General features: G+C 46.8%; 1 protein-coding gene across 3 annotated transcripts in view; it reads right to left on the minus strand.

The window, feature by feature from the left end:
• Positions 1-13,569, minus strand: part of LOC146207210 (aquaporin AQPAe.a-like) — a 189,521-nt gene that overhangs the window by 98,920 nt on the left and 77,032 nt on the right. For 2 of the 3 annotated variants that reach the window (XM_084609095.1, XM_084608984.1), the window contains exons 2-3: positions 972-1,182; positions 293-379 (exon numbers count right to left, since the gene is read on the minus strand). In XM_084609095.1, the coding sequence (XP_084465221.1) occupies positions 293-379; positions 972-1,182 (298 nt within the window). The remainder of the gene's footprint in view (positions 1-292; positions 380-971; positions 1,183-13,569) is intronic. The other variant, XM_084609042.1, reaches the window with a different exon arrangement.

Genomic DNA, 13,569 nt, shown 5'->3' on the forward strand with positions numbered 1-13,569 from the left:
CTGCACACTCTACGGGCTTGGCTGACACTGCCTTCGGTTCTCTATCGGTCAACCCTGAAGAATGGAAAGCGAAGAAACAAGGCGTCCTTGTTACTAGATGTGGCTCTGATTATTAACTCTTCAGTTAACGTAACAACTCAAACCATCACAAGGGCCACATTTACAACATACAGGCAATTATTATTTATAAGATGAATGAGTAAAAAAAAAAAAGACATTCACTAACGAATAACCCGAGGGAACACAAGAGGCGGTTAGCGGTCCGCTTCGGGGTTGATTAGGTAAAATGTACCTCACATCTCCACACTCCTGGCAGATAGACATTTTGATGCTTTGCGGAGTAACCACGGCTTGGGCTGTCGCTGTTAAACAGGAGGCGCTGTAAAGTTTGAAAGTTAATCGGGCAAAATGTAAGCACCAACTGAAGACGTGTACGTCATTAAACCCAGATATCTTGCAATAAGTATAGTCAAAACTGGCGAACAGCATCGTGATTTAACGTCTGATTAGCCTTACAACTTAGCAGCTATGATCGTGTGGCAACAATAATAATAGCATGGTTGGTGTGTCAGTTCAGTGAAGAAATGCGTCCTAATTGCACAAACACGGACGCGGGCGAGGATGCAAAGGCACAGACGACGCCGTGTAAGTGAGAGACGGCGGTCCGAAATTTCCGCCTGAGGTTTGGACTGAATTCACGTGTGTTTTAACCCGATAGCTCTAAACGCCTCGTTCACCAGAAAATCCGGCATCGGTATTGTGAGCAAAAAATCCCGAGAATGACTTGGCACCTGACAACTGACATGGCCACGCACGGTCTGGACATAAGGTTGCCATGGGCCAGGCCTAACCAGATTAAACTACGCATAGCGTTCTTTTTCCTCGCATGTGTCACACGAGCTTCCGTCTTTGCTGGCACATCCGTTCTCGCAAGCAAGGTATGGACGGGGTCGAGGTGGTGGTGCACTTACGCCGGCGAGCGTGCAAGCCATGTAGGCGAAGCCGATGACCACTGCGTCTGCTCCCGCGCCCAGGTGGCTGCGGTGGGGGTCCCTGGTGGCGAATACAGTGGACGCCAGCAGGAAGCTGAGCACGAACTCGACGCCGAACGCCTGCCAGGCGCCTAGGGCCTCGTTCGGGCGACTGCTGCCCAGAGAGCTCTGGTGGCCTGGCACCGATACGCTGCAAGGGGAGAGCGATTAGATAAGGGGATCAGAAATCGCACAAGTTGTGGTGGCAAATTAATGCGCATTGAATGGGGTAACTATAACACTGTTTGCATTTCCAGCAGAGCAGGGGTCCCGACCTGAATCAACTACAAGAGAGAGAGAAAAAATGTCTGTACTGTGTCATCAACTAGTACTGTTTAGTGGTAGTGGTGGCTTTATTATGTTTAACTGCGCCGCGCTTTGTTGACGATGAATTGCGGAAACTGTCAGTTATAGCAGTATGTTCTTCGTAACTCATGCCAGGAAACTTAGTGGTTCAGCTGATTATAAAGATTTCCTTACAAGCTAGTCAGCGGGGTAAAGCTCCTTATATGTCTTCGAGTTGCAACGTCGTTCATGTCCTCGACCACACGATCACTGTCATGTGAATTCGGAACGTAATTGTCTCATCAGCTAACTTCGAGAAGATATTTCAACCTTCAAAGCGAAATCATTTGTTCACTCCAGGTTTGCGGAAGAGGTTTCGAATCCACCTATATTAAAGCGTTCTTATATGTGAAATCTGCGTTTAATTCATGTCACTTCGTTTTGCGCTAGAGTTTAAAACTGAGGCGTAAAGGGTATATAAAGCTATTCCGTCCTTCAGACGTCTCTGCAGCGCAGAGCGACGAGTAGGGAGACCGATGATGACGTCATTTATAAAGGCGGCACATTTCGGACACACAAACACTTGCTCCGAGGAAGAAAACCCACACCACCGAAGGCAAATGCCGCGAAAAGTTGTTTGGCGGCATAGGGGGACTCCCAGACGAGTTCGGACGAAAGCAATCAGAATTTGTAACCTCAGTGACAATGACGCCATCAATTAGTTTCTCCGCATCACTTTGCTGCCTGGCAAAGGTCGGCAATTTAACACTCGGTTACGTGATATATTTAAATGGCAGCGGAAAACCACTTGGCAAGTTTAATCTACAAGTTTAATGCATTCTGTCTTCTATCCTTCGATTTCCCCTAACAGAGTTTCAGCTTCCCTTTAACTGTTCCAGTATAGGTTTAAATGCGGTCAAGGGAAGCATGCATTTTTATTGTCACAAACAAAAGGTACATCTATGAAATAAGCAATGTGCAAAGCGTTTTGAAGAAATAAACTTCAAGTTGTGAACAACTGCATTTGTAAAAAATTAAGCACATGCACACTAAGTAATAGGTCGTAATCATCGTGATAATTTCCTTTTGAAAGATGAGAAAGCGGAGGACACAGTTTGAGAATAATTCTGTATGTTTGGTGTTGCCCTTAATTTCACTGCAAGTTAGTTATACGCACATAAAGAGGCAACGAATAGAGACTGACTACGCAAGATACGTTTATCTAAACAGCGCGCTCTCCAGCCCTTGCTTATAAAGCAAGCACTAGCTCGGAAGCCCATTGAAGTCAGTGTATTGCGCACATTTTCAAAGATGACAAATTTCCGCTTTCAGGATCAATTAACGAACGCTGCGAAAAGAGTGCGACTTCTTTGTTCGCAGTTCTACCCCGGCAGAAAATTACAGAAAGAGTTGAGCACCACTTGGAAACTTCCCGCGCGTCGACAACAGCATGTGGAGAGGACGTTGCGCAGACACATGTGGTGAGCCCGGGCACAGCACATACACGCGCATTGTGGGCCACACCTCGATTACAGAAGCGCGGTTTTCCCCTCTCGACGGGCCTCCCATTGTCGCGGGGCACGTTCGATTGCTTTCAGGCCGACGATGGCTTCGTTTATCCTCGGGGCAATACAAAGACAACACCGGCCAGTGCCCGGTCTCTCGCTAATGAACGAAGACGCGCGCGTTCCTGAGGGAACCCGGACACGATGGAAGCACGCCTGCCACGATAGGGAAGGAGGAGCACGTGGGCGCCATTACATTCCGGCGTAGTGGACCGAAAAGAGTTCGCCCCGACTGGGACGGAAAATAAAGCGACAACGAGGAATGAGTGGGGGGAGCGCCCAGCTTCCGGCCCTGTTGCGTCCAAGGGAGAAAGGGGCCCGACTACAGGAAGCAGTGCGGATAGTTCAAAACGACGAGAGTTGAAGCAGGGCCAAGTAGCAGGCCAGATGCTCAACTTTCCGGCCGACCTCAGAGGCTCTCCCATTCAATAAACACATCTATCTATCTACATGACATCGCAGCTAAAATCAAAAAGAAAAAAAAAAACGGCCATGGGTCAGCATTAACTAAACTACACAACGCTTCATAGGATTCTCCTCTTCCCCCCGTCTACGTCACAGGAGGCCTCAGGTGGTTATTCCAGAGCCCTCCACTGTTGCACCTCTTTCCCTCGTCATTATTTATTTTCTATTCATCCCTTCCGTCACTGTGGGTAGTACGTCCGTCGGACGCACCGTGAGAAGCGGCTTTGTATAGTAGCTACGGCGCATCGTCTGCCCAGTTGCCGAGCTTAAACTCGCCGAGAGCGCAGCGTTGTGCCGTCGCAGACGGCATATAAAAATCGGGTGGCAAAATTATCGAAGCCGCAGAATAATATCATTACACAGAGTAGACAATAAAATAACTTATGCTAATCATTGGTGGGTTTATAGATTTCTGGAGGAAGTTGTTTCGAGGAGATTTGATTGATTGATTGATTGATTGATTGATTGATTGATTGATTGATTGATTGATTGATTGATACATATATCATTGACATTCATTGATATTGTGCCTCCGGTACTGCGAAATGTCTAGAACTTTGTTGTTTTTCGGTTGAGACAGAGCTCAGCCTGTTACCAAAAGGCTCAACCTACGGAAACGTACATTCGTCTCTGCCAAATGGAATCGCTCTGCGTGGTACACTTCGCGTTCGAGTATTGAGGCATCCTAATGCATAAAAAAAAAAAGGTCTTCTTGCAAGCTAAGGACGACTGCGCTCTTTACCAAGTTATTCAACACTTGAGTGTGTTGCAGGGGTTCCAACACAATGCTGAGAAGCAAACCGTACAGCTCGGCAACTGTTGGCAAAAGCAGTGTTTCCGCTGCAGCAGCATGGTTTAGCTTTTCCTGGTGCTCAAAGCAGGATTTGCACAAAGGCCTATACAAGGATGTGCGCAGGTTGCTCGTTTTCTTTTTGTCTTAACAGCTGCGCCACGGCATTAGGAGCACAGCGTCTGGGATGACGCGTGCCGGAAGGCAGCAGCAACAGCCGCCACCGAAGCATGCATAATATACGACCTTTTCCCGGCTATACTCCTCCTCCCTCTTATCTACACTTCGCGCGCTTTTCTCTATTCGCGCCGTTTATTTTTTTTTTTTATTCGCGCTTCACGGCGCGCCTTGTTCTAGCATGGGGACCTTTCTGTGCTCCTTTATGACTGTCGGGTCGATGTCTGCCTCACTGTAGTCATCATACTCGTGATAAAACTAATGCAGCTTGAAAAAACGCAGACACCGAAAGCGACTGTGAGCTTCACGAAGCCAGTCTCGTAGGCTTGAAACGCGTTGTGGCGTTCGTGCAGGACTACATTCCCCCGCCTGTGCTGTGGTGACGACGGAATACGCTCTGCAGATGATGCACTTTATAAGAAGACTGGCAACGGCTTAGTGCGAAAGAGGAGAAGAAAGTAATCTAGGGCAGACACGTCGGTACCTTGCCATAACGACGCGTTCAAACGCTGGTTATTTTGTGCGTTGTATGTAGATGAAGTTGATCACGAACGACGAAAAAACTACGCATCGAAATGCAAAAAGATACTAATGTCCTGTGCGCAGGTATAGCATAATTCGTTCAACGCTGTGGACGATGAAGCATTTAACTCAAATCTATGTAATTTGAGTCAACTCGTACGTCACCCTAGGCACCCAGAAGTAATCACGTGACAGCCTGATTAACATAAATAGAACTAAGCATTACAGAGGAGAAATCTATATTTCTTGCTTTGCCTTGTTAAGAAAGTCCCAACTCTTCACTATTTTTTGACGCCACATTTTTTAAGCCTTGTCTTCATTTGCGATTAAATAAAAAACAAAACTAGCAATTGCGTATCGGCTTGGGATTTATACCGGCCCCCTCCCTTCCACAGCCCCCTCAAGAAAACAAAAAACAGCTACTCCCGGACATCTCGTTCTCCTCTCCTAGGACAAAGAAATTAAAGTGTTGGTTGAACTGCTTCATTCGATAAGTAGAGACCACGGAACCTAATGCATTTCCTTCAGTTCTGACATAGGACACCGTCTTCACCTCGGATAAGAATTAATTTGATGGATACGTGCTCATGCTTTGCTTTGGTTTATGGTGTTTAACGTCCCCAAGCGACTACGAAAGACGCCGTAGTGGAGGGCTCCGGAAGTTTCAAACACCTGGGGTTCTTTAACGTGCACTGACGTCGCAAAGAACACGGGAATCCTGCTTTTCGCCTCCATCGAAAAGCGTCTGCCGCGGCTGGGATTCGATCCCGCGTCCACAACCCCAACCACTGGCCCACCGCGGTGGCGCAGATGTGTGCGGGAGAGGTCTCTGTACTGTACATAGTTAGGGTAATGATGATGATGAGGAGCTCAAGCTGAGCAGAACTGTGGAAAATAAAACAAAAGAGGAACAGCATGGAAACACCTCAGTCATCTCTCACTGCGTACATGAAGGTCACAGTCTGAAGCTCCTTTATCTCTGTTTTCGTCGCAGTAAAGTACAAAAAGCGCTTCAGTTACTCGAACCCAACACATGGGACGAGGAGGAACACAGTAGTCGGCCCCTGACAGTGGTTGGCTCTGTCTATCTGATCCGGCTGGGATATATGGCCCCTGGGGACTGCGTACCCATTGACGCTCCGAGGAAGGTTTTGCGAATCTATTCGCATAGGAAATGAAATAAAAGAAAAAAACAAAGAAAAAGGCAGTGCCGGGGTGTCGAGGATCTGCGACAGAATGGACAGTTCTGTTCGAGAACGTAGACCGCTGCCTTTGCGTTGCGCCTCCTCCACGAACGTGGTACGAACCAGAAGAGGACGTCCCGTTGGCTTCGTTTCACGTCGTGCTCTTGTCGGCTGTACAACGTGAGCTGTATTCCCTGCGAGGCTCTGGTTTCGTGCGGGGAAAACGAGATGGCCCTTCACAAAACGTGGTGGATGCGCCTTCGCGCACGATGGACGGGGACGCCTTTTCTTTGCGAGACAAATGCGAAAGGGTAAAAAATGAAGCAATGACAAGATCGCCCAGTAAGAGGGCGAAAGCTGTTGTGCCATCAGAACCAAATTTTTGCGGCTAAACGACACTCGTGTATTAAAGTTAGGTATTTCTTAAATAATTAGTTTCGCTTTCGCTTGCTATCTCATTTGCCGTAAAAACCATTTAGTTTGTTATAAAAACTTATCTGGCTTGTAAGGCCACGCTGCATGCCTTAGCAATCACTGCTCGCGCGTAATATTTCTCGATAAACCTGAAGTGCGAAATGTGGTCGTGGTTTGTGGGGTTTAACGTCCCGATGCGACTCAGGCTATGAGAGACGCCAGAAGACTACGGGAATTTCTACCACTTGGGGTTCTTTAAAGTGCACGTACATAGCACAGCACACGGACGCCTCCGCTTTTCGCCTCCATCGAAAAGCGGCTGCCGAGGCCGGGATTTGATCCCGCACCCCTGGGAACAGTAGTCGAGCGCCGGACACTGCGCCATCCCGGCGGGGCGAAGTGCGAAACGGATCTTTTCACTGCACCTTCGATTCAATGTATTATCTTTGTATTCCGTGGTCATGTGGAAGGTTCAGTCTGATAGCAAGCCTTGCGCACATCAACAGGTCAAAGCATGTGTCATGCCTGTCAGAATGAAAAACTGGGCTGGTTGGTACTGAGCTGTAATTGAACGGAACACAGCACAAGGCGTCCAGCTTGACAGAGAAGCGATCACATGCAGCGCTGAATGTGCGTCGCTTTCCGCAAACTTTTATTGCGTAAGCAATACGATGCGAGGTTTCAGCCCGTTGCGTAAACCCGGCCGGTAACCACGTTTGGCCTTTGACCTTCAGATAATAAGAAGAAGAAAAAGAAGGAAAAGAGAAGAAAAAGAAGAAGAAAGAGAAGCTACGTTGGCTTTGCTTACGCAATCTACAGGGTTTAACTAAAGCTAAACCCTAGCTGATTTTTTTTTTTCGCCTTTGGAGTTCCGAGTGTATTTATAATTTTTGTCAAATTTTACGTTAATGTCGTTGTTGCTGTCTCGAGGCAGAGAGATGAAGAAATTATTTGCTTGTGAAAAAAGCGAATGGCACCATTTGCTGCAGGAGAGTGCGAGCATCGAAAAAACGAGAAAAAAAACAACAACAAAGTTTTTGCATATTCAACTCAGATGGTTTCTCTCGTATGGAAACGATGGAAACAGCGGTTACAGACGAGGCAGCAGAGAATGATCAAATACATGTCCTTTTCTGCTGTGTCGCTTGTAATCGCTGTTTTTGTAGTTCCCTTCCAACAAGAACCAACCAGCTTAATTCTACCCTCTTCTTGGATTCTTTTGGATTATTACATTTCTTTTTTTTTTCTATTCAGACACCGTATAAGGCTAAAATAAGGTCAAGTCGCAAATCCAAAGCGCATTTCGTGAAACAACAAATGTGACAAAAACTTCCGCACAAGGGCTGAAATTTAATTCGGGCTCCTCTAATCTCGTTGAGCCAGATAAAGCGCGGAGGTTTTATTGACCTATATATACTTCTTCAGAAGGACAGAAGTAATCTTCGAGGAGAGTTGCCGTTCTGTAATCCTTTTTCGAAGCAAGATCAGCCGAGATAGGCCCAGGATTACTCGGCGAAGAGGACGCAGCGAGAACGCGCGCTGACCACTGAGGTGAGCAATGATTTGCGGGACAGAAAATTGTTTTCAAATAAATAATCCACCGTAAAGCACAACATACTAGCGCCCGTCCCGTGTGTCTCGCTGTGTCCCTGTCCGTTTAGCGCTATGTGGCAAGAAAACCGACACCAACTCGCCCAAGCTTCCATCCTTGAATACTATACCAACCGAAGCATATAAAAACACTATGCGTTTTCTCTACAATAATTTCAGGTTTGTTGACGGTTGTTGCACTGTGAAGAAACAACTGGTGCGGGGGTCACGAGGGTTTTAACGCGTTTGGTGGTGTCACTGCTGCTTGCTACTTAGTAAACTACGTTTTACTAACGCAGACGGTTCTTTTTTTGCTATGCTTTTATTTCTGCAGAGTGCTTTTCGGTTGCATATGTTCAAAGGATGCCGATCGCTCTATGGGTGTTTATATTTCTAACGTGAGCAGTGCGTCCTAGTGTGAGGTGTTCCCAACTCCTTAGCTCTCCATAAATCTCGATGTGTTTACAGTCGTTACTCGCTTAAGTGCAGAAAAGACCGCATATAATGTATCGACCACTCATAACGAAATAAAAAGACACGGATTTCATGCAGTATGCAGCTTGCATGATGCAAAATAATTGCAAAACCTAACTGGTTACAGCTATGTTGATGCATCTGCCTGCTTCGCTCTATCCAAAGGTGATAACTCATTCAGCCAGGCTTCTTCATCAAAACGTGGTTTCATTTCAGATGAACGGAAGGGGCAAGCAACACTATACAAGTTCCTGAAAATATGCCAGCTTCGTCTCTCCAGCGTGTCCTGCACGTCCTGTTCTTTTGTCCAGCTTAGCGCCATATCTCCATGAAGATTTAGCACCTACTAGCACGCGCTCTTGCCTCGTTATGCTTGTCTGATGTTTCCCTTCGAATCTGCCATTGGGGAAGAACTGACCGCGGTTTTAATGAAAACTATGGGTAAAAAAAAAAAGTAAAAAAAAATTCGGGCTCGGAAACTTTCCACTCGTATCATTCATCGGCATTCGCATCACGTTCGAAATCTAAAAATGAGCTGCAAAAACGTTCTTGCGAGCCACTTACGCGGGAAACAGAAGAAAGTATTCATGACACCAGAGAATGCAGCCGCTAACAAAATTCCTACGCTTTGGCAGACGAATTATTCTATCATTGTAAGGCCTTTCTTATAAAGGATGACCATTCGAAACTCTTATCGGGTAGATCACCTACAGAATGATATTCAGCTACGACTCGTCTTTGAGGCTGTGCGCTTTTTTCACCGCCTTTCCTTGGATATTGAGGCTGCCTTTTTACGCAGAGCGAGGTGAAGAACTACAGTGGCACAAATTTGAAAGCCTTGTCGTCTTTTATTTATTTGTTCCTCCGACACCCGGGATAAAACGCGACAAGAGCTGGAATTCTCCACGGGCGATGTGTGTGCAGCATCGGGAGAAGCGTGATTGCGAAACGAGCAATTGATGGGACAGCTCTCGTAAAAAGATGGAAGGCGAGGGAAAAAAAAAAGCAAAAAAAAAAGCAGTTTGAGAAATATATGAGCTCCATGCTCTTCCGGAAGTATCGTGGTGGTGCAAAGGACGAGAAAAAAAGAAAATAAGACGGCGCATGCAAAGCTGGTTGCATCCCGGGGGCACGCCACCGCGAATAGGACGGCTGGAAATTACGCTAATGTAGCGATGCAGCGTCTCTGCTACCACTTCAGCTCATTTCGATCCTTGAGGAGTTCGCCTGGAGCAGACATTCACGATCATTACACGTGCAAAACAGTGCTCCTTTGTACAAGTAACAGCCACTAACGACTGTTCAGCATGTTCAAAAATACCGATACCTACACGATGCCAGTTTATCAGGTGCTCTTGTGGCTTCCTAGAGGCGCATGTCTTGCACGCAGTACACGCCTGTAGGAAAGCTTCAGAGTTGATTCCTGGTCAGAGGATAAGATGTCTTGCCCTTGATTTGCATTTATTAATGCCCAGATTGCCTAAATCATTTCTTTCTGTAGTTTCTTTCGTCGTGGAAGCCGGAATTACAAGTTTGCACGCATTTAAGTGTACTCCTTTCACAGGAGAAATATTTCCATTGAAAAGATTCCATTAGCTTAAAGTGCTTTTCCGGCCACCAGGTTCTCAATAACTTATTTTAAGCCTTCATCACGATTCGCTTCTTTAGCCAATCTCTTCCAAGTATCCTCGATAACAAGTGGAGAGATCACGCCCACTGATGACGTCGTTTTCTGCGATGGCCGCAATTGTTGCCCCGGACAACATGTCGGCGAGTGGTAGCTTCTTTCCTGGCGTAAAGTGCATTTTATTACGTTATAGCGAAGAAGGCACAGGAAAAACCACTGCAGCTTCGGGGGTATGTCTCCAACGGCTTTCTGCAAGTTAGCGATCAAGGGATGGTGATTTATCAAGGATAACCGAGTCTGTACACAAAATGGTTGAATTTCTCGCCACCATATATGACCGCCAACGCCAATTTTTCAATTTGCGAGTAACGCTGTTCGCACTGTTAGTGGCCATGAAGCGTATGCAACCGGCTTTCATGCGTAGTCGTGAGACTGCAAGAATGCTGCGCTGATTTCCGTGAAAAAATGCCGAAATGTCTGCGATTTGCTCAGAATTGTTGTTTTGAGAAAATGCATGTACGCGCCATTGGAGTCCAAGCTTCTCGCTGGCTTGTAGAGCCAGGATGGCCACATGTTCCTTGGACACCACGAAGAAATCGAGGACGGTGCAACGCTAACCCAGTGCTAGTTTTGTGCTGACAATCCTCACCAGCCAAGGATATCGGCCAGGCTTCCAAAATCTATCTCGTCAACTTGTCCTTATTCCTCCTCAACACTGGTGAGGATTGTGTCAGCACGCCTTCTGTTCTCTTATCGAAGAAACATAAAGACTTTTTAGATCACTGGGAGGACAGTGAAAAATAAATTGGTGTGTGCTTAGAAGTTGAGGAGGAAGAAGGTGTTGGTGTACAAATAATCAGTTGTCAGTGCAGCATCGTCCTTGTTAATTGGCGTGTGTGTGTCTGTGTGCCTCTCCTATGTGTTGTCGCCTATTCTGCTGCGTATTCATCATGTGTGACCAACTAGCTCCACGTTCTACTGTATCGTTGTTCTTTTGCAGTTCCAATGCATTAACTATATACGCCATTGTGATACACTCGTGCGGTGCTGGATTTCAACGGAAATGCCGCGGATGTTTGGGTTTTGGATGTCGGCAGGCTCTCGCCAACATCCATATCCTCCACGGTGGACGTGGAGGATGCTGGTCTGTCGCGACGGCCTGTGGCCTTCGAATGCGCTTTTCTGGCTGGTACCACTGTACCAGGCTCTGCTACAACGGCGGGGTCTACTGGCTCAGCAGCTACTCTCTTTGTGGGGACAGGCCCACTTCAGCTGTACCGTTCTGGTTGCCTGCCACCAAAGAGGTCGCCACCGAAGGTGGCAATTGCAGGCCTTCGGCGTTGATCGAGTGCTCGTCTCGCGAAAGTTTTAGGCCCTTGAACTGTACCGCTGGCCTCAGTGAAGATAATCCGGACTTGTATGTCGACACTAGGTTCAGCGGACCGACCTGTGTGCCGACTGAAGCTGAAGGTGGTGGCGGTCCCTGCGTCACCACTTCAGAGTACGTACCCTTCTGTCGTAAGGAGAGACGTTCGTGCCTCAGGGCATGATAAGTTCTCTGTGGGTTTCAAGCTGATTATACCTTTTTCAATTTTCCAGACGGGGCACGACCTGGAGTACGCGCCATGTGGGCCGCTCGCTCACATCTGTCCTCGGTGTGTTGCCTTCGCACGTGACACAAGCTGGTTTACCACGGCAAGCCAACGAGCTGTGCTCGAAGAGCTGGCACTTGAAACACCGTTGTGGTTTTGGAATGTAGGGACGGACTTTGCAGTTAAGGTAGGCGGCATGGATATATTCGGGTAGAGTTGTACTGTTGAATGTAGTAGAGGTATTTCGTTTTGATTTCTGTGTTGTTCCTCCCGGTGGTAATTCAGCACGCCGCTATTACGCTTTGATCGGCAAGTTCTTCGATTTCTGCATCAGTACGTTATAGGAGCTCGCACACTGGAATGACGCCCATTGTGTGGTTGAGGGTGCGATGAGAAGTTACCTGCACGCTCAACTCGGCCAGGTGTTGCAGAGACAGCAGTTTCTCACTTTGATTTTTGGTGTCGATTTGTGCAAGGGGTCTTTATTTCTCTGTTTTTTGGCCTTGTGGTTTTTGCCTGTGTAGTTCTTGAGAATTTTTGCAATGTCAAAAGCAGACGTTTGGCGACTGGTTCATTGATCATGGATTGGATAACAAAATATTTAGATAATGGTTCCATTTTCTCTGGCATCAATGCTTTCAAATCGATGCGAAACCTTTTCAAGGGCCGACCAAGTATTTTTGAAGATTTATCCATACGGCATGTATAGAGTAAGGGTTCCTGAAATTATGTCACCGCTGTTTCACCCTTACATGCAGAGGTAGGTCCCAGAGCCCTTCGCCTGGTAGACAGACGAGGAGCCCGTCTGCCGAGGCTACTCGACCGCTACCGTTCATGGTTTCTTTCCTCCACCTTTCAACCTATCGCCACGGTTCGGATGACAGCTTCGGTATGGAGGCCTGTGGTGGCGCCAAGCACCAACACCTTGTTACACAGGGTACCCCTGCGGGGATTTTATAGAAAATAAACAAAATAATGATATAAACGAGACTTTGGCGAATCTGATTTGTTTGCATTTTAAGCGCACACCGCCGTTAATGGCAGCCAGAGTGCTTCGCGCATTCATAATTAGCCGTCCAACAGATATCTACTGCAGGCAGCATAGTAAAAGAACAATGAAAGTATTTTTTTTTTTTTGCTTCGGGGTTAACGCTATCTAAAAACTCTTAGTTGTGTGCATTTTCCGCAGTACCAGGCGTGCGTCGGTGAGCCTATATATTTCATAGCACTTGAAGCAATAGTGATGCGGATAGACAAGCGACAAGGAAGATAGCACGATCATAATACAAGTGAAAGATGGTCTTGAATGACGCTGTTGTCGGACACAAAAGAGGGCAATGAAGCTCCGCCCGCATTTAGGACCTATATTACATGCAATTTCTCCGCAGTAAAAATATATATGTATATATATGTATATTAAGTCTCCTCGTCACCAACAAAAAAAAAAAAAATGTATCGAGGCGAAGCTACAAGAGCCAGAATTTTGATGTTCTGATTTTTTTTTTAACAGAGCGAAACATTCGTTAATTTTGTGTAATGCTGACATTAAGTGGTAGGGCGCTGATACAACTCCTTGCGTCCCATGCTGTGGTGTTGCGAAATCATTTTTTTTTTTAAATTTCCATCCGACTCTAGCAACCGGCAATGCCGTCCTTTTTTTCTCAGCCGTTCGCCTTCCGCGCAGTAACAACACGAGTGGCGCCTGCAGCATAGCGAGCAAAAAGAACACCCCGGATCGGCAGCCTCCCAGAAGGTCATTGCTTCAGGCGATCAGAGAATGTACGAGAGCCAAAAGACACGGGGACGATTAGAAGCGAACCAAGTGGTACTCTGCGAATTCCAACTTCGCACCC

Source organism: Amblyomma maculatum, chromosome 1, assembly GCF_055883805.1.
Source record: "Amblyomma maculatum isolate TAMU_Amacu chromosome 1, ASM5588380v1, whole genome shotgun sequence".
Lineage (NCBI taxonomy): Eukaryota > Metazoa > Arthropoda > Arachnida > Ixodida > Ixodidae > Amblyomma > Amblyomma maculatum.